This window comes from Barbus barbus, assembly GCF_936440315.1.
Source record: "Barbus barbus genome assembly, chromosome: 32".
Lineage (NCBI taxonomy): Eukaryota > Metazoa > Chordata > Actinopteri > Cypriniformes > Cyprinidae > Barbus > Barbus barbus.
The window spans coordinates 19,590,773-19,613,017 of NC_136760.1; the positions used below are offsets into that span (position 1 = coordinate 19,590,773).

General features: G+C 39.4%; 1 protein-coding gene across 5 annotated transcripts in view; it reads left to right on the top strand.

Annotated features, from left to right (window-relative positions):
- LOC306852028 (actin-binding LIM protein 1-like) overlaps positions 1-22,245 on the top strand; it is a 76,141-nt gene that overhangs the window by 27,170 nt on the left and 26,726 nt on the right. For all 5 annotated transcript variants that reach the window (XM_079388615.1, XM_079388616.1, XM_079388617.1 and 2 more), the window contains exons 2-4: positions 8,251-8,385; positions 18,320-18,503; positions 19,139-19,248. In XM_079388615.1, coding sequence (XP_079244741.1) covers positions 8,251-8,385; positions 18,320-18,503; positions 19,139-19,248 — 429 coding nt within the window. The remainder of the gene's footprint in view (positions 1-8,250; positions 8,386-18,319; positions 18,504-19,138; positions 19,249-22,245) is intronic.

Below are 22,245 nucleotides of genomic sequence, written 5' to 3' on the forward strand. Positions count from 1 at the left end.
CACATTTCTGTGTATTGCTGATAAAACCATTCTTTTCGTACAGCAATTTAAGGATCTTTTATAGACATTTTGCATGTAAATATGTCTTGCACTTGTTTCTTGAATGAGGCTCATAGTGTTTGTGTTTCAGGAAGCCTCAGTGTTTAGCTGTGCTGTTCTTCACCACCTGCCCACATTCCCTCACATCTGCGTCGAGCGTGACAGAGTAGAGGTAGCATACTCTGTCTTTGGCTGAATGCAGAGAACACATACTGTAGCAGTGTCCAAATCTGCCTAATATAGCTACAGTGTGAGCTGTTGTACTAGTTACAGCATATGTCAGGAAACTCTCCTAGTTTAGCCCATCTGCATGATTGAAACAAGAAACAGTTCATTCTTAACTCGCTGTTGTCTGTCAACATTGCGGCTTCACTCTGGGGTTCCACCGTACAAGCTCCCGGTGTCATGCTGTTGCCACCCTGGTAGGGCTGGTTGCTATAGCAACAGCTGTCTCGGGCAGAGGGGGCTAGTTTAAGACAAAATTCTGTGCTTCAGTTTCAAGGGCTGGTAGGAACATTCTTGAGCACAAAACCATGCCAGAATCTTATCGTTACTGATTAGTGGTTTGCTCACCACCTCATCCAGACAAAGGGGAAATTCCTGTCATCCACGACAACTTCAGCAGAGAAAAAATACTTTAAATACTTTACTTTAAATACTTAAAATACTTTACTTTATACCGCATACATCTGTAACGGGGCTGACGAGACGTGAGACATGCGGATCCATATGCAAAGCTTTATTATACAACATGGTCATACAGGCAGGGTCAGGAGACAGCAAACAGGTATGGCAGAGGCAAGACAGAGCAATCCGAGGAGCAAGCGTGGGTCGACGAACGGCGAACAGTATCCAAAGGGGCAAGGCAGAGAGATAATCCAGAAACGAAAGCAATAATCCAAACGGGGAGCGAACACAGTCCAAACGGCAAGGAAAAGGGGTAAATCCAGTAAACACGGGCAGGGTCAGACACGGCAGGAAAACAAGGCAAGACTAGAACAATGGCTCTGTAAAGTTGCTATCGCTGGGTTAGTGATAAACGCTAACAATACTCGGCCCTGAGCAAGAGCAAGTCCCAGGCTTATATGGTGTGTGGTGGTGATTGGAAAATGGTGATCAGGTGTGTGTGATGTGTGAATGGTGACAGCTGTGATCTGTGCAGTGGATTGTGGGAAATGGAGTCCAATGTGCTGTGAGTGTAAAAGTCACTGTGGTGAACGGGTGACCTCTAGTGGTGGTTGACAGGGAGAGCATGGACCGGATTCGTGACATAGCCCCCCCCCAAGGAGCGGCTTCCAGACGCTCCTACACAATCCAGGAGGGCGGTGGAGCGGAGGCGGAACAGGGGGAGGGACGGAGGGCCAGGTCCTTGAGGAAGTGGGAAGACCGGGGACAGAGGCAGAACCGGCAGAGCAGGAAACCAGGGCGGAGCCAGAGGCCAGTTCAGGACCGACAGAGCAGAGGCCCACCAGGGCGGAGCAGACAGCACGGGAGCCCACCAGGGCGAAGTAGACGGGACCGGAGCCCACCAGGGCGGAGCAGACGGGACCGGAGCCCACCAGGGTGGAGCAGACGGGACCGGAGCCCACCAGGGTGGAGCAGAAGACCACCAGACTCGAGCAGAAGACCACCACGGCGGGGCAGATAACCACCAGACCAGAGCAGAGGACCACCACGGCGGAGCAGATGACCACCAGACCCGAGCAGAAGACCACCACGGTGGGGCAGACGACCACCAGACCCGGGCAGAAGACCCCCATGGCAGAGCAGACGACCACCAGACCCGAGCAGAAGACCACCACAGGGAGGCAGACAGGGCAGGAACCCATGACAGAGACTGGGATCTGGGGAGAACAAGGACAGACAACACAGAGAGAGCAGAGACAGACAACACTGGGAGAGTCTTCGTTGCAGGGCAGGACGGGACCAGAGCCCACCTGGGCGGAGCAGGAGACCCCCAGAGCCAGACAACTGACCACCACGGCGGAGTAGACGGAGCCGGAGCCCACCAGTGTGGCGTAGATAGGGCAGAGTATCTCCACGGCAGAGCGGACTGGTCAGGAAGCCATGACAGGATCAGGGATCTGGGGAGAACAGAGACAGACACCACAGAGAGAGTCCCCATGGTCACAGGAGCCGTGACCGAGCAGGTCGAGAGTTCATGGACGGTCTCTATGGCTGTAGCAGGACAGGGCGAGAGCTCACAGACGGCCTCTTTAGCCGTGACAGGACAGGGCGAGAGCTCACAGACGGCCTCTTTAGCCGTGACAGGACAGGGCGAGAGCTCACAGACGGCCTCTTTAGCCGTGACAGGACAGGGCGAGAGCTCACAGACGGCCTCTTTAGCCGTGACAGGACAGGGCGAGAGCTCACAGACGGCCTCTTTAGCCGTGACAGGACAGGGCGAGAGCTCACAGACGGCCTCTTGAGCGGTGACAGGACAGGGCGTGAGCTCACAGACGGCCTCTTTAGCCGTGACAGAACAGGGCGTGAGCTCACAGACGGCCTCTTTAGCCGTGACAGGACAGGGCGTGAGCTCACAGACGGCCTCTTTGGCCGTGACAGGACAGGGTGTGAGTTCAGGGGCGGCCTTCATGACCGTGACAGGGCAGACAGTGAGTTCAGAAACGGCCTCCATGGCTGTGACAGGGCAGACAGTGAGTTCAGGAACGGCCTCCATGGCCGTGACAGGGCAGACAGTGAGTTCAGGAACGGCCTCCATGGCCGTGACAGGGCAGACAGTGAGTTCAGGGACGGGTGCCACCACTTCGGGAGGTTCTGCAGCGGAAGCCGCCACCTCTGGAGGCACTGGAGCAGACTCGTGGACAGGAGAGGCCTCAGGAGCACAGTGTGCAGCCCACACACTCAAAATGGCAACCGCCATAACGGGAAGTACTGAGGTCAGGGGAACAGTCTCTGTAACAGACAGGGTTGAGGCCCTGGGAATGCCAGCTACTCGCACTGACATCAGTGGTGGGTCCATCACACTGGATATCAGACAGGGAACTTGAAGGACTGACCTTAAATCCTTGGGTGTGACAGACTCTGGCTGGAGCACTGTGACGTGGTGTGACTCTGGCTTGGCAGCGGAGACGTGGTGTGACTCTGGCTTGGCAGCGACGACGTGAGCAGACTCTGGCTTGGCAGCGACGACGTGAGCAGACTCTGGCTTGGCAGCGACGACGTGAGCAGACTCTGGCTTGGCAGCGACGACGTGAGCAGACTCTGGCTTGGCAGCGACGACGTGAGCAGACTCTGGCTTGGCAGCGACGACGTGAGCAGACTCTGGCTTGGCAGGCATGACGTGAGCAGACTCTGGATTGGCAGCGACGACGTGAAGGGGTGTTGTTGTTGCCGCCATTTTGTGAGTGAGTGCGGTGTTGCATTCCTCCGCGACACCCACAGTGAACGGAGAGCCCACACACAGCAAGGCATAGTCCATAAATTGACTGAGAGATGAACGGGGACCCTCGCGGATTAACTGAGTCTTGAGCGGCTGATTAATGCCCTCACAGAAAAAGTCTATGAGTGCGTAGTCCGGCAGATCAGAAAAATAGGCAAGGTCTAAATACTCCTGAATATAATCCTCGAGCGGTCGCAAGCCCTGCTCGAGGGTTAATAACAGCCGTGCAGAGTCCATACCTGGCCAATGTTCTCTTGAAAAGCCGCTGGATCCTTGTGAGGCCGAGTATTCTGTAACGGGGCTGACGAGACGTGAGACATGCGGATCCATATGCAAAGCTTTATTATACAACATGGTCATACAGGCAGGGTCAGGAGACAGCAAACAGGTATGGCAGAGGCAAGACAGAGCAATCCGAGGAGCAAGCGTGGGTCGACGAACGGCGAACAGTATCCAAAGGGGCAAGGCAGAGAGATAATCCAGAAACGAAAGCAATAATCCAAACGGGGAGCGAACACAGTCCAAACGGCAAGGAAAAGGGGTAAATCCAGTAAACACGGGCAGGGTCAGACACGGCAGGAAAACAAGGCAAGACTAGAACAATGGCTCTGTAAAGTTGCTATCGCTGGGTTAGTGATAAACGCTAACAATACTCGGCCCTGAGCAAGAGCAAGTCCCAGGCTTATATGGTGTGTGGTGGTGATTGGAAAATGGTGATCAGGTGTGTGTGATGTGTGAATGGTGACAGCTGTGATCTGTGCAGTGGATTGTGGGAAATGGAGTCCAATGTGCTGTGAGTGTAAAAGTCACTGTGGTGAACGGGTGACCTCTAGTGGTGGTTGACAGGGAGAGCATGGACCGGATTCGTGACAACAGTGTTGGGTGTAATCAGTTACTAAGTAATTAGTTACTGTAATTTAATTACGTTTCCCTTGAAAAGTAAAGTAAGGGATTACTGTAATTTAGGGGTTTTCTGTAATTTAATTACAGTTACTTTCGTAATTGAACTTAATACTCTATAGACTGTAGAACATTTATATACTATACAATAGTGGATTTAACATAAGTCTAACCTTAAAATGCATGCTTTTATGTACCCTTCTCACTTTAAATAATTTGGTGAGTTAATAAGAATATTGGTAACACTTAAGTGTCAAATTCTTACAATTAGCTAGTTGGCAAGTAGCATGAATATTACTGGGATACTGGCTGTTTATTATTACTTAACACATATTAATGTCTTATTCTGCAAGACCTTATTCTAAGTCCTTAATCCTAGCCAATTCTTAAACTTAACAACTGCTTTACTAAGCAGTAATTAGGAGTATATTGAAGCAAAAGTCATAGTGTCAGACCTCTGTTGTGTGTGTCTTGTGTTTCCATGCCCATATTTGGTTTGTTTCCTGTCCTCGTCTAATGTGATAATTAGTTAATTCAAGTCTAGCCGTTTTTGTCTGATTATCCCATGTAGATTAGTCCTGTCTATGTTGTGGTATGTCGTCTGGTCTACTCGTTACCCCCGGTGTTTGATGTCTGTGAGTTTGCCTCGTCCTGCCCTGTCTCCAGTAAAGTCTGTTATTTTGAGTTACATCCTCGTCTCCGTGTTCCTTGTTCCTCCGTGCTGTGTTTACCGTGACACATAGTTAATAGTTAGTTAATAGTGAGAATTGGACTCTAATATAAAGTGACCAGAATAATTTATGTAGTTAATTATTATTTATTTGAAATAATTAAAAGAGCCGTTTCATGTTTGTATCATTAACTTGTCGAGGTTGATATAGGATTTAGAAAGTAATTAGTAATAAGTAATTAAATACTTTTTGGAGAGAGTAATTTGTACAGTAATCTAATTACACTTTTGAAGATGTAATTAGTAATGAATGATTTTTTAGAGTAACTTACCCAAAACTGACCGCTTAAAATGAGGGCAATTTTTATGTGCATTCAAGCTTCAAATGTGACATTTGCATCATTCAAGTTTGCGGTGGTGTTTTTATGGAAGCTTAATATATACAAAAATAGAATTGTGAGATGTAAATACAGAATTCTGCGAAAAAATTAGAATTGCGAGTTGCAATCTCAGAATTTGAAAAAAGTAACGAGAATTCCGAGACATAAAATTGAAATTGCAGGAAAAAAATTCGGAATTGTGAGGGAAAAAGTCTGAATCGTGATGTAAAAAGTTGCAGTTACCTTTTTTTCATTCTGTGGTGGAAACGGGCTTACATAGTTTATTGCGCAATAACCAACAGTGCTAGCCTTGATCAAGTGATTCTGATTGTTTTTAATGCAAGCAGTGATTTATGGGGCAGCCAAACTACACTTTATTTCCATCGACTCTCATTCATAGGTGTGCAAACAGAAAGACAGAAAACTCAAGCTCTTGTCAATTATGTTGCATTCAAAGTTCAAGTCTAATGAACCTTCAAATTGTGTCACATGATGATGCATGACCAACAGATGATTGATACATCACAGCATGAAGTTTATGTGAATTAAAAGTACTCAAACTTTAGATCTGCAGTGTGCAGTCATTTGGAGCAGATTGCATATCTGTACATTTTGGATGCATTTTATGTGGAACTATATTTCCTCATAACTTAATGGTTTGAATCAGATTCACTCAGTCAGTGAATAGATCAGAGTTTTCTGTTATGTCGAATATAAAATGAGCTCACAAGGCTTAAATCGTTTTATTAAGTGACTGGTTGTTCAATTGATATTTAAACAAAAATATGTACTTATTAAAAAAAAAAATCACTCAAACAATAAAAAAAATTGAATGTAAAAAATTTAGTATTAGCTATTGAAAACAGGTTTTTAATTAATTTAATATGAGTTTAATTAAGTCATGAGGCATATGTGACAGCAAAATAAATATATGATTAGGAGACATACAGTATTTGACATTTTATTTACATAGTGGAGACTCTTTTGGGTGGCAATATTATGTAAGCACATGGCCTGATAAGGTGCAGCGAGTGATAGTGGGAGGGAGATTTTTATGTTAATCTTGCACAAGCCTTTCAAGTAGCCAACGATTAGATTAGAGAGGTATGCGTTAACTCTCCAATAGAATGTGATTTTAAGAGTAGCAGTAAATGTCAAAAGGAGGAAGGATAGCAAGAGTAAGAGGAAAGATTCGTAGTCACGCTAATGAGAAGCCACTCTGAAAGGTTCAGAGCTCTTTTCGTTCGAATGATCTTTAGCTTTTGAGTGCCGCCAGGTTTAGAACTGCAGCTTTGAGTGGACACCGTCTTGGCCTGATGACCTTGAACAAATATGGCACAGTGAAACACAGCACGCAAACACAGATACTGCGAGAAACTGATTGAAGTATTGTGAGCCTCAGCACACAGCTCCTCCATTATTTCTGTCTATGGAACGTCTGCTCTCCTTCAGGGCATGTAATTATCAAGATTATAAACAACTGAAGAGTGTACTTGAGTTTTAATGTCTGTTTATAGTGTTGTTTATGTTTTAAAGGAATAGTGCACCCAAAAATGAAAAATGATTCTTTATGCTGTTGTGTCCGCAGGCATACACGTCAGATGTTAGTAAATGGCAAAGCACAAATGACTCATGACCTTCGTAATGCAACTGTACCGACTCTAAATTACACTTGTGATGAGCAGTACAGATATGTAAACAACAACACGACTCGTGCGAGCAAGTGTGAGCACCTCTCCGTGTGGCTGTGATAACCACTGCGTGGCAGCCAGCTTGTCCTGCTGATTACTCCAAAAAAAAACCTCCCAACACCTACTAACACTCCTCTTACACCCACACACTGTGTGATAGCACCCAAAGCCTGGACATTGGCCCATTGAAACACTTTCTAGCCATTATGTAATGAAGGCTATTTGAGGTTCAGCCTCATGTTTATTAGTTTTGCATCTACATGCATATTTATTGCTATGGAAATAACAGCAGTGCTTAAATGCAGGAACAGTGCAGCCAATTATAAAAATAATTAAGGCTTCAGTTTTATATAACCATGCAATTTGCTTAAAAAGTAGTTGGACATTACAAACCATTCAAAACCTGCTATGTTTTAACTAATGGTTTAATTATAATGCTCTTAGTGATTCACTCACCCTCAAATTTGTCCTTTTGTGAAATACAAAAGAAGATATTCTGAGAAATGTCTCAGTAATATATATATATTTTTTCTGAATTACTTGCAGGTTTTCATAAATGATCTGGTTAACACATTACAATAAAGTAAAAAAAAAAAATGAAAATTACTAAAGCATTTAATTTAAGTTCATTCAAGTTAACACATTACTTAAAATCAAAACTGGTGTATTTAAACATTAATTTAATGGACCTGAGATAACAATGAACAGTTGTATTTTTATTAACTAACATAACACTGCCACAAATGTATTGCTCATTGTTAATGTTAGTTAATGGATTACCTAAAATAACCAAATGGGACCTTATTGTGAAGTGTTACCATGATCTGTGTGAGACAGAATTTTGTCAACATTAGCTTTAGCATTAGCTTTTACTTGTTGAATGTTGTCAGAATCCATCGCTGGGCTGCAATTCCAATGTCATGATCAAATTACTTATGTAGTACAGCTATACTGTAGGTTGTATCAGTTTTTTATCTTTAGGTAGCTACAGACCAATTGTTTATACACTTGTTAATGTCGGCTGTTAAATATTTTGTTGTGGGTTTGAAGCTCATTAATGAGATAATCCTATCCTCTTTATCTGTGTAACTACTTCCGTAGGCTACTTCGTAGGCTACTTCCAAAACGCAAGTCTTTGCTAATCCATGTCTCTGTGTTCTTTAACAGTGGCCCATCCTCAAGAACCACACCATCCACCAGGAAAACTGGTCATCCAGTGCTATAAGTGTGGGGAGCCATGCAAGGGAGAGGTTCTCCGTGTGCAATCCAAGCACTTCCATATAAAATGTTTCACATGCAAAGGTAAGATCTATTTACTACACAGTGGCTGTTAGAACGTCTTAATCTATTTGTGAAAACTCCTGACAGCTCATTTCTTAGGTCAAGAATGATGGATTAATATAGTAGAACCAAATTCCACTTTAGCCTGTTATTGAGGAAGTAGTTTAATTACATTTAGTCATAGCTTCATCCAAGTCAAAAATGTGACCAAAGGATAACCGAACAAAGCTGGCTCTGATAAAGCAGATGGCTTGTGTGGTTGAGTAGAGAGGAACTCAGAACTTCATTACCTGATGAATGAAACCAAAGTTAGTCCAAAGCTGTATCACGCCCCCTCTGCACAACCACGATAATTTAATAAAATGGGCCAGTCACTCTTTGTCCATACTTCTGTGGTCTTCTGTGTTCATACCTGTTTTACCAACATCATTTGGCAGGAATTATGGAAAAACTGACTGAATTTGTTTGGTGAGTCCTTCTTGAAATGCTACAGGCAGGAAGTAGATTGAGTTTGTCATCACACGGTTTTGTTTAGGTCTGTTGTGGTTGTACATTAAGTTTTGACCCTCTTTATTTAGTTGAAGAGTTTTTGGCTGTCTCTCTAAAGGCTCATTTTCATTCTTTGTGCTCCATATGGATTGACCCTCAGGCTGTATGAGAATGTAAGGGTGGCATGTTGCCAGTCACAAAGAGCAGACAACTCATTTCCTCCTGGAAGCCCCAGCGAGAACTCAAAGGCTCAATGTGCCTTCGTTTATGTGCTCTCAAAGAAGAAAAATGGTCAGTTTCTGCATTCTTGATTAATGTGCAGCACTTCAATATGTGAAACATTGAGGACCTGTTGATAGATAATGGTGTCTTCAGCTGTTTGAATGTCTTTGCCATGGCAAGCATAATATCAAGTGCCTGCGTCTGGCTGTAAAACGTTGTATGAGGGGTCTTCACAATAAATGTCAGTGCGTCCATAAGCTTCTGTTCCCAACAATCATTTAAACAGTCCTCAGAAGCTGAGGTCTTTCCGGGTTTTCTTTAATCTCACCTGAGCAATTCACTCCGCATGTAGCTCCGCATTAGTCACTAATCGCTGACGCCGCATTAGTTACCTGAAACAAGGTCATAAATGAGTGCCGTTTCATCACTTAGATTGCTGACTATATATTTTCTTCCTTCCTTCCTTCTTTCATTTAGTTCCTCCAGCTTTATTTTAGCTTTTTAATTTTAAATCAGTGCATAAAAAAAGCCAATTCTGGAAATTAATGACACTGTCTGAACAAACAGTTAAGATTTTCTCAGTCACAAAATGGCAGAGCAGACAGTAAGTCCTAAAGACTGGACTTTTTTTAATCAGATTTGTATGCATTTTGTTCGCAAGACTAGGAAACATCACAAGATTTACTTCATAAGCACAGAGTGAATGAAAAATGGAAAAAGACCAAAATGGCCAGAACTTGTTCACACCAGCATCTGTCACATGATTGTACAAGTAGAGTTGGGGTTTAAAGTTCAAAAAAGATTGAAAATCTAATTAAGATAATATTTTATCAATAGAAAAGTTTAAATTTTTTTTGAATTGAATAAGTATAAAAAAATACTGTGACATACAAATGAATAATAAATACTTTAGATTCTGCGCTCTTTCTAGGTCACTAATCAGATAATCAAATGAGTGAAATTGGTAATGTGACTCTGTGAAGATGTTCTTGTTTTCAAACTCAAGATGCTCATTGGATCATTCTGAAATCACGCTGGAGAACATGATCATCAGATTTTTCATGCAGCTCAAGTGCTTCTGCCATTAAAGAAAAAGATGAAAAAAACAAATACATTCTGAAATTCTTGTTGGTTGTTCATTTTAACTTTTCACTGAAATTGTTATGCCCCTCAGGGGTCAAATGTTATTATTATATATTATTTATTGGTTAGTGGTAACACTTTAGTATATGGACCAATACTCCTATTAACTAGTTGCTTATTAGCATGCCTATTGTTAACATATTGTCTGTTTATTAGTACTTATAAAGCACATATTCTGCATGACCATATTTTACTTCCCTAATTCTACCCAATACCTAAACTTAACAACTACCTTACTAACTATTAATAAGCAACAAATTAGGAGTTTGAGGCAAAAGTCATAGTTAATAGTTTGTTAATGGAGAGAGTTGGACAAGTGTGACCTATTTATTATATTATAACTTTTTACTCAATGTGCACATCAATTTTGTAACACAGAATACATGTAACAGTAATATGCATGCATTTTTATGCATATAATACAAAACTACACACAAACTAAATATATTATGAAGTTTTTGTTGATTGTTCAATTCAAATTGTTATGATAAGTAATTTTCCATGGAAAATATCAGAACAAGTGTATTAAATCAGTATGGTATAAGACATTTGGGTCCCAGATCATCCCACTTTACTTCTTGAGTACTATGTGAGTACCATATATATATATGGTATAAAAGCCATATATATAGAGAAACCATTCAGTACCATTATAAATACTCAAAATGTCCTTGTCCAGTTGTCCTGCATGGATATTAATCCCCATCTTTCCTAGATCGTCAAATATAGAATGAGTAAGACTATTACTATCCACACAGAAGAGGGCAGCACGAGGGCTCAGGTTAAGCAGGCCGGTGACTTGTAGTCCACTTACAAGGAATCCATAATCTAATGGATGTCCCGTATTTCTAGTCAGTCAACTCCATTCCTAGAAATCAGGATTCAGGCTATTGCATAACGTCTGATGTTACTTTCACTGTGGATACCTAGCACGAGTGCTTCTGCTGGGGTGACCTGCCAATACCTGAACTCTGACAAGAGAAGATGCAGTGCGCTACAGCTCGGTTGTAAGCTAATGAGCCTTGCTCTGCTCTATTAGTTTCATTTGTTCACTCTAAGCAGGCTCACTTAGACTGCTAGAGTGAGCATGTGCAGTCAACATCTACGGCTCTGCTTTCCCCTTCTATACAGTGATCACTTTATATTCCTGTCCATGTCTCACCCTGTCTTTCTGCACATTATCCCTTCCTCTCCTTCTCTTGCTCTGTGTGAATGCTGTGTCAGTCAGCGAGCCTGTGTGTGCTATTTTGGGCATAGTCTCTGGGAGCAGTTAAAGCGCTGCAATGCTGGAAATAGCTCTGCTGATCCCCATTGGGAGGATAAGACGGCAGAGGAGGGGTCCGCACACACCTCTACAGAGACTGCCAGTCTGTCTGTCTGTGAACATGTGTGTGTGTATGTGTGTGTTCCAGTCACTCCGCAGCTGTGGGTTTGCATTAATGAGGAGTGGCAGACGCCCCTCAGGGTCAAGGGTTACGTGCCTGAACATATCATTTCAGGATGTCATTCTCACAGCCAAGAAGATGATGTCACAGGTTGACCTTAAAGCAACAGATTTGTTTCACAAGTATTTGAGCATTTCATTTATAGGAGGATGTTGCTTTGATGAAGTTGCTGCTGTTTTTATTGCTTTCGGTTTATGAGTTTTTCTCAGTGAGAACCAGATCATGTGACTTACACAGAGAAATATTTCCTATTGAATAGGAGGAAAATGAATCACTTATGGCTGCAGTTCAAGAAATTTTTCCGATGTGAATAGAATTTAAAGGAAATAGTTTTGATTCATCACCCAGTTTGTAAAAAGAATGGAAAACAATTACAATGGAAGTCTAAGAGTGATTAAACAAACATCAAACTATTTCCAGTAGTATTTTTTTATAGTATTTATAAAATTTACGGGATACTTCACCAGAAAAGGAAGTTTCTGCCATCATTTACCCTCAAGTTGTTCCAAATTTGTGTGAATTTTTTTCTTTTGCTGAACACGAGAGAAGATATTTGGAGAATGTTGGTAACCAAACAGTTTTTTCCATAATATGAAAGTCAATGTGGACCAAAAAATGTTAGGTTACCCACATTCTTCAAAAAATATCTTATTTTATGTTCAACAGAAGAAAGAAAATACTACAGGTTTGGAACAAATTGAGGATAATGATGGCAGAATTTTCATTTTTGGGTGAACTGTCCCTTTAAGTGAATCCACACATCTAAATCTAGTAAGATTTTCCGGTAACACTGTACAATAAAGTGTCATTTGTTAACATTAGTTAATGTATTAATTAACATGAACAAACCATGAACAATACATTTATTACACTATTTATTCATCTTTGCTAAAGTTAGTTAATAAAAATACAGTTGTTCATTGTTTGTTCATGTTAGTTCACAGTGTATTATCTAATGTTAACAAACACAACAAAGCTGAGGAAGTATTGTTCATGTTAACTAATGTAGTTAATAATGTTAACTAATGAACCTTATAAAGTGTTACAGATTTTTTTAAATGTTTTTGAAAAGTGTCTTATGCTCATGAGCATAAATAGTCTTACTTCAAAAAGACTATTAGATTTTACAGCATTTTACTGAACAAATTATACTGTATATACACTATTCTGTACTCTACAATACTGTATTCTCACTATTAAACAACCATTAACTATGACTTTAGCCTCAATATAACCATAATTTGCTGCGTATTAATAGTTAGTAAGGTAGTTGTTAGGTTGAGGTACGAGGTAGGATTGAGGGATCTAAAGTCATGCAGAATAAGGCATTACAATGTGCTTTATAAGTGCGAATAAACAGCAATATACTAGTAATATGCATGCTAATAAGCAACTAGTTAATAGTGAGAATTGGTCCCTAAACTAAAGTGTTACCAATCTTTTTTATGGTAACTGACAGCATGCTGCAGGTGGTGTCAATAGATCTTAATTTGCATTTAATCTGGATTATCGCTTTAAGAGTTTTAACAGAGTATTGTTTTAGCAACAGGAAGAGGAAGTTTGGTTTCTACCTGTCAAGGTCAGGTCATCCGCATTTTGAAGAGTAAGGTATATATTTAGATATCTATTTTGTGTGTATGTGTGTGTGTGTGTGTGTGTGTGTGTGGTAAATCCTAAAGAGATTCTTTGTTTAGAAAAACATGGAGCCAGAGAAGTTCAGGGAGCCCTTACTAAAATAGTGGAGAGGATTTTTCTGGCACCTGTCACTGTCAGAGACACTGGACACATTACCAACCAGCCAAACTCTATGTTGCACACACACACACACACACACACACACACACACACACACACACACACACTCCTTCCGTTCCTTCCCTCCCTCCCGCTCTATTTTATGCAGCCATACACACACACACACACACACACACCCACGGTCACATTTCTCACAGAGTCTTTCTCTGTCAGTCTCCGAAAGGGACACTCATAAAAGCATTATAACTCATAACACAGTAAGCCATCATGAAAACAACAAACAATTTACTGCTCTCTCTAAAACCCAGCATTAAGTCAACAAGTTGCCTTGGATACAAAACACAAACTGTTATGCAGTGATGTGTGCCTGACACTAGCCCTGTAATGTCAGACTGAAGGCTGTAATACTGTGGCTTCACGCATGCAGCTGGGACAGGAATCAGCGATGAGTCCAACCAGAGGTCATCCTAAGAATGTCCATGAACTAAAATTTTCCCTTTATCTACAAAAAAGACTGCTTTGTTTGTGAATGATTGATTTAGCATAATAGATTCACTTGCAAATTATAAAAAAAATTGCAAAAATATTAACTATATATATATATATATATATATATATATATATATATATATATGCCATATTATTTTTCCATTTTTTAGAAAAGTATATATCTTTCTTGTTGCCATGAATTTTCATTAGTTAGTTCTTCATACTGTCCTGTGGTCTTTATTAAATTTGCTGTGCTCTGCCATGTAATCTGTATGAGTAACCAGTGGCTCAAGGGAAATTATTATAAGCACAGGAAATATGTGTTTAAGGATTTGAATTATACTTGCAGGCAGCATACAGTACCGCCTGCATTCCTTGCTGAGGTCAGACTCAGAAATCATACATTTGTGCTATATAGACTCAGCGGTTGTTTTAACGATCACTGCATTTTATTTTGCAGTTTTGCTCATTGTACACATACACATCTCAACACAAACAGCATGAATAATGTGTCCCCATTAGTATCCACTCACTGTCAACGCAGAAAATCATGCCATGTCTCCAATCTGGAGAACTCACCAAAATTAGCTTAAGTTATTGATGTTTATGATCTTCATATAGCTCATATTCCAAACTCATATGACTGTTTCTTCAATTTTATAAAACATACTGTTTGTTTCTCAAGTACACATAATGGGGATTGGAGCCTTAAAAATGATACAAATGCACCATAAGCAAAATTAGTCAATATGAAATCCATAAGCCACCTGAATTAATACAATATCATTGTGTGAGAAACAAGCTTAAATTTAAATCTTTATTCCATACTAATTAAGCTGATCAATAAAACACTGAATCAAGTTTACTGGATCTATCCTGTTTATGAACAAATCACTATTTGTGAACCAGATCTACTGATTCACTGAAAAGATGCTCGTGATACATTGTTGCTTCTCTAATGAATGCAGTTTTGGCTGAACTGTTCTTTTAACTCTCCCCCATATATTCAGCCTGAGATCTCCAGTAATGAGGCTGGACAGGCCTGGCATTCGACATGGTAGTGCTTTGTCATAACGGTGTTGTTGGTAGTTTCACATGGATAATAAATGGTCCCGTGCTCTGTGCCAAAAGGCCCCTCATGCCAACCAGGGTTCTTGTTTGGGAATCATTTTATCTGCTCCATTAGCTGATCTCACTGAGTGATTAAGTGCATAAAAATGAAGTATAAAATCACACTGCAGTAAAAAGATGAGAGACGACTTCACAGAGACAGTGTTTGTCTACATCCCACTGCTGTTACAGTATATTTTAGGGTGAGATGTCTCTCTATGAAGAAGTAGAAGTCTCAAACAAAGTGGAGAGAAGCAGAGAGAAAACAGCATGCTGGGAAACTCATTAAAATATTGATGAAGTCTGTGAAAGCTTGTTTGATGTCTGCATATACTACAGGTATATGGGAAACCCGGGGCTTTCTGCGCTTCTGCACTCTGTACAGATTGTAATTTGGCTTTGTTTGTTGGCTTTGTTCCCTACTCTTCTTAAATCTTTCCAGTTGTTCATATGAATCATTCTTTTTCTGTTTCCATTCAGACGGAGGCAGAGTGTGAGGATGGAGAGGTTGGCACAGTGATTGAGAGAATGGATGGATGTTTATTATGGGAGGAGTTAGCGGGCTGTTCTTTTGAGAAGGGATCTGACAGACAGCCGAGAGCGTCATTACACTTGCGTCATTGCTCACAACACACACACACACACATGCACAGAACTCCCAGACACTCCAGTCCATGTAACTACTGCTTCTCTTCTGTTAAAGGAATAGTACACCCAAAAATGAAAGGTTTGTAATAATTTATATCCACCCTTATGCCATTCCAAACCTGTATGAGATTCTTCCTTATCTTGAATGAACACAAAAGAAAATGAAGAATGCTGGTAATCAAACAGTCCCCATTGACTTCCATAGTATTTCTTTCCCTACAATGGAAGTCAGTGGGGACTAACTACTGTTGCTTCTTTAAAATTCTTCGAAATATCTTCTTTTGTGTTCAACATAAGAAAGGAACTTATACAGGTTTCGAACGACCTGAGGGTGAGTAAATGATGACAGAATTTCATTTTTGGGTAAACTATTCCTTTAAGAAGACATGTTTTAAAAGGATATATAGACATGTTTTAAAAGGTGAATAGGTTGTATAGACATGTTTTGAAAGGTGTATGTAGCAGATATATGTAAATTTCACCTAACAATACTACTTTTGACCAAAAGGTGGTGCTGTGTGCAAACTGCTCTGGTGCCCAGGTTCATAGTGGCAATAACAGTTATCAAAGTTTTTTCCAGTAAAACAAAGAGCCTTGAATATAGCTGAAATCAAATGATAAGTTCTTACTTCCATTATTGTAACTTATAAAATAAATATATATTTTTTTAATTATTAAAATAATATTTTAAAATAATCAAATAATCAAAAATTCCAAAATAAAATAAAAAAATACTCAAAACAAATTGCACAAAAATGTGTGTATCACAATTAAAAAACTGCATGTGAAACATTGAATTAAACTTGAAATTTTGAACAATTTTCTTGTAAAATATATGCAAATAAGACAAAGATTACCGACAAGTTCAAAAAATATTTTTATAGTGTAGTTTTGTTGTTGTCTGTACAACAACAGCTAACTGAAGAGTGTGGTCTGTAGTTACAAGATGTGTTTAAAACAATATTAATGGGTATGACATTTTCTAAACTGGCATCCTGGCATTCTGTACCCTGTCAGTGAAGGTTACCCAAATGCCAGACAGAAGTGAGGGCACTGGCTGCGACTCTTACACAACTCTCTCTCTCTCTCTGCTGCTAATCACTGCCGTCTCCACAGCCACCTGCTTGTCCCATTCGTCTGTCTGAATGGATCTAATCTTCCAGAAAAAGAATACAGATTCAATGAAGCAAAAGATATGTTAACAGCTGTGGAAATGGGACTACAAAGAACATTTTGGATTTGTGTTGAAAACATAATGTGAAAAACATTTAAAACAAAATTATGATTTTAAGTCAGATTATTCATTTGGCAAAGATGAGAATGAATCTCCTTAGCTATGTTATCAATTAAACTATATAAGAGATGTATACATATGTGCTGTTTTGTGTTGCCCGTAGGCCAAAGTTGACCTGTGATGACCTTTGTTTGGCCTGCCATGCCAAATCACAAGATGAGGGGAAAACATAAGAAAACATTGCATTCAAGCATATCTTTATTTCTAAATTATATTCTTATTTTTGCATTGAAATGTAAAAAATATTTTGAAGTGAATTTGCTTAAAAAAATAAAATTACACATTCATAAAGTAAAAAAGTAAAATAAAACACATTCATAAAGTTCATGAAACCATGAGGTATGATAATCAGTCAAAAAGGTGCTCACATTGTTTAACAAATTGTTACAATTTTGCCTAGTGCAGGGTTTCCCAAACTGGAGTTTGCATGGGAATTGCTTTTTTTTTTAATTGATGAAAAGCTAATAATTAATAAAAAAAATAAAAATAAAACAAAACTACATTTTAAAAGGTTTGCATGTCATTAATCTTTAACCTATATCAGAGAACTTTGTACAGGTTAATGATTTGTTAAATTATTAAATAATATCAAGTGGTATTAAAATATACTAGCAATCTTGTGCCAAACACATTAAGCTGTGGTGCTAAAACTGGAGATGAGGGTTTGATTGTGGTCTACATCATATGCTATTACTTTTCCTGTTAAATGTACACTCTATTTTTATAAAATGGTGAAAAACTGCCCTCCTAATAGTTTTACAGGTTGGAATGTAGGAGGATAGACAGAAAAACAGATAGAAAGAGAGAGGAAGTGAGAGAAAAGCGGGCTTGTTGAGAAGGGGGTATCATGTGACACTAAACAAGCTGTTAAATATCAGTCTCAGCCTGCCAAGGAGCTTTCAGACATATTTGGCATGTGTGACGGCTGGATTACACATAGACACGCTTGCCAAGAGGACACAGACCGAACACACCTATTCATGCAGACCGATATAAAGTGTCTGAATTTGGGCCAGAGTCTTGAAAGCATCTTGAAACCTCAGGAAATCTTCAGCGAACCAAACTCTTTCTTCATACACCTTTGTCCTCAGACACATTGGCCAAGATAAGCATAAGCCCCCTGACCTTATGTTTGCTGGCAGCCAAAACTTGTAAATCCCAGTGCAAAAGAGATGCACTTGTGTGACTACTGAGTTGTGTTTCAAAACTCAACGAGAGCCAAACAAGGTGTCATTTATTTTGAAGATGGCATGTTTCAACATTGTGTTTCAGATTTCACTCAAGACTGTCTTGTACTGTAAGATCTCATTAAACTAATTATTCTAATCTCTGATTTCTCTGTTCTTGTATTCACATTCAGTGTGTGGTTGTGACCTGGCCCAAGGTGGTTTCTTCATGAAGAACGGGGAGTACCTATGCACGCTGGACTACCAGAGGCTTCATGGCACTCGCTGTAATGGTTGTGGAGACTTTGTTGAAGGAGAGGTGGTCACTGCTCTTGGAAAGACTTACCATCCTACATGTTTTGTCTGCACTGTTTGCAAGTAAGAGTTACCCAAAAGCAGGCCCATTTAATCTACGTTAATACATGTATCATTCATATTTGTATGTTAAGGCCTTGAACTTGAATATTCATCCAGATATTCAGACAAAGTATAAAATAAATAATTATGTTTGACAATTATATAAATTATATATATATATATATATATATATATATATATATATATATATATATATATATATATATATGTGTGTGTGTGTGTGTGTGTTAAAATATATATTGTAATATATAGATATATATTACAATTAGAAATTTTCTATTTTAATAAATTTTAAAATGTATTTAAAATGTATTCATGTGATGACAAAGCTGAATTTCCAGCAACATTCATTCCACTCTTTAGTGTCACATGATCCTTCAGAAATCAATCTAATTGGCTGATTTGATGCTCAAGAAACATTTCTTATTATTATCAGTCGAAAACCGTTATGCTGCTTAATATGCCTTTTTCAGGATTCTTTGATGAATATAAAGTTCAAAAGAACATTTATGTAAAATTGATTTTTTTGTAGTCTATACTGTCACTTTTCATCAATTTAATGCATCCTATATGTGAATAAAAGTATCAATTTCTTTAAAAATGTAAATGTCTTTGCATTCTTCTTCTGTTGCCAGGCGGCCATTTCCTGCTGGTGATCGAGTCACGTTTAATGGAAAAGACTGTCTCTGCCAGCGTTGCATCCAGCCAACTTCCCCGACTTCCAAAGACATCAGCGCCCCTAGTAGTGAGCTTATTGGTTATGTTTTAGTGTCCTGCTCAGATTTCAGCTTGCCACAATCATCCCCCTTTTATAGATGTGTTAGATTGTGTAGTTTATGCGTGTGTTGCCAGGTCTTATACTGCTCAGGACTCAAGGTCATTGCTGCTAGTTGGAAGCTCCCTGTCTCTTCATCTGTCTTATGTGTCTCCTATCAAAAAGGCACATGAGGTTGTTGTGTTCTGAACAACTTGAATCCTCATTCAATTAGTGTATGATGCCCAGTTCTTCCTGATATCATTTACAATTGTTATTACATTTACATTTCATTGCAATTAAATTAGAGTTGAAAACTGAATGATGCCTAGTGTTCTAAAATCAGAACATTTTTAAAAGTGCACTCCAGCCTTTATTAGCAATGTTCTAAAAGCCAGTCAAAATACATTTGAAACCCCTAACATCTGCCACTAACACCTTAGGCAAGTATGAAGCCTTGTGCTTGTACCAGTCAGAATGCATGTGCTGTACATTATCAACCACATAGGAATGCCTTGGCACCCATCCACAGCACCCAAACACCATGATGGCTTTTACACAGGCAGGTATTTATTCCGAAATATCGTTGAAATAAGGATCCCTGCTTCATTTCAGACTCCTCTAGGGTTACTTGAGTTGACAGGATGCTTAGACCAATTCCTGTGCTGTCAACCAAGGAAAAGCTGATCTCCTTATAAATGTTTCTCTCTTTGTTTTCTCTCACTCTTTTATCTCACTTTGAGGAAGTTCTTCATCCTCCTCTGGTAGATTAGGGGTTCTCTTGGTGTAATTTAAGCTGCGGGGCCCCAGGAGTCAAGCAGACAGGCACAGAGAATGAGAGAAGCTCAGAGCCAGTGAAAAGCTCAGAGCACTCCTGTGCCTGCTGGGGTTGTTCCATTCTCTATCACTCGCTTTCTCTCGCCTTCCATTTTCTGATACATTCTGGACTGATGGTTGCTGACAGGTCAGGACTCCGCATGTGTAGAACGTGCCAATTTCCTGAGGCTTGGGATTTCCTTATTATAGTAAATGGCTCTAGTCATTAAACTCAAATTGTCATAATGCAGAGAATCATTGTTACATAACAACATCAGGTGATGGACAATTACAGGAGCAATTTAGCAATGAATAGCTGCTGTGTTGCAGAGGAGAGAATTAATGTAATTCTAAGCATTGCATCATAGGATTGGGTTGATAGAGAAAACATTGTGTAGACCATGTATCAGTGCAGTTTGACTGTTTTTGCTTGGGTGGGAAAAAGGTGCGGGACAGACACAAATTACTGTTCAAAAATAAGATTTAATACTTTTATTCAAGAACATATATAAAAAGCAACGATGTCACAAATGATTTCAGGTAAATGCTGTTTTTTATAACTCTATTCATCAAAAATATTAAGCAGAACAACTGGTTTCAGCATTGATAATAATAAGTTACTTGAGCACCGAATAATAATATTAGAATGATTTTTGGAGGATCATGTGACACAAAAGACTAAAGTAATGAAGATTAACATAAAATAAAATCAATTTCAAAATTTGATTTAAATAAATTAATTTAATTGAAATTATATTTCATAATATTGCTGTTTGTACTATAATTTTGTATCTAATAAATGCAGCTTAGCTGAAGAGCAGATTTAAAAATCTTGAACAAATTATAATTTAAGAAAGTATAATTAGTATGCTACAAGTGTTTCTAGACATCACAGCATTATAATGTACAGTATGAAAAATTAATGTTCATTTTGAGATATGCTAAATATTACATTTGTACCATGTTAACTTTAAATGAGCATTACATGACAACAAATGTAATCCTAATGTAAAAAAGGCAAAGTGAGCATGCACAATTAAATATTTGCCGATGTGCTATCACTATTTTAGTTATAATCATGATTTTATTTTAATCTGCCTATGTGTTCGCCTTGCTTTCCTGTTCTTCTTTCCCTCTTTCTCAGTTATCTTTCTCCTCTTCTCCTATATGTGCAAGCATCCATACACACACAAACACACACACACAGAACGGAACTTAAAGAGCCATATGAATATCTCTTTGTGTTATCCTTGCTGATTATTTCTCATTCCATGAGCCCCAGGAAATGATTTGAGGCTGATGAAAGCCTTTAGCCCAGATAAGTGCTTTGTTTTTGGAAGGTGCTGATTGTTTCGACTGCTTTGGCAAACCCCACAAAGCTTTTACCGCATGACACTACTAAAAATCTGCACTGACTTTGATAGTTTAGATAAACCTCATGACAGGTGGATTGAACACAGGTCTCTTTGAAACACACACACACTCTCTGTGGGTCTCTGGCACACACACAGTGCATGCAGAGGTTGAGAAGGCTTAAATGATGCATTAGAGCACTAGATGCAGAGAGGTGCATTATATACTCTCCTCACTGTCAGTGGTTACCATTGTGCCTCAAGCAACATCAGCAGCGTCTGGGACCTCCCCACCCCTCCGTATCCGTCCCTGCTTTTTAAAAAAGCTTTTGGGATTTCAGCCAAGGAACATAAATAGAAGATGACAACCATGAGCTATTTTTATCCCTCAGCCTTTTACACACATTACACATGTATTAACAAAATTCCCTCTCCTTCCTCGAGGAAGAAGCTCCATCTTGTGGAGGGAGGATGTTTGGCTTTTAGAAATGGTGCTGTAGGCCCTCATTCAATTAGCTATGCAATATAATGATGATTCACTATTGATTGCTGCAGTAATTTTATGGATACAATATGCTTTACTTGAAATTGCTTCTGAGAGCCTGACTAATCAGTTCTGTGTTGTAGATCAACAGGCCTTTCAATAACGAAAGGAGTTTTTTAGTTGAAACTGACATCTAGTGGAGAGAATTTATTTTTATTTCACATGAAAACGTATACTTAAAAAACAGAACAAAAATGAGACTGAAAAGTACTCAAATTAGCAAAACTAATACTGAAATCAAAATAATTGAAAGCTACACAGCTTCAATAATTATTT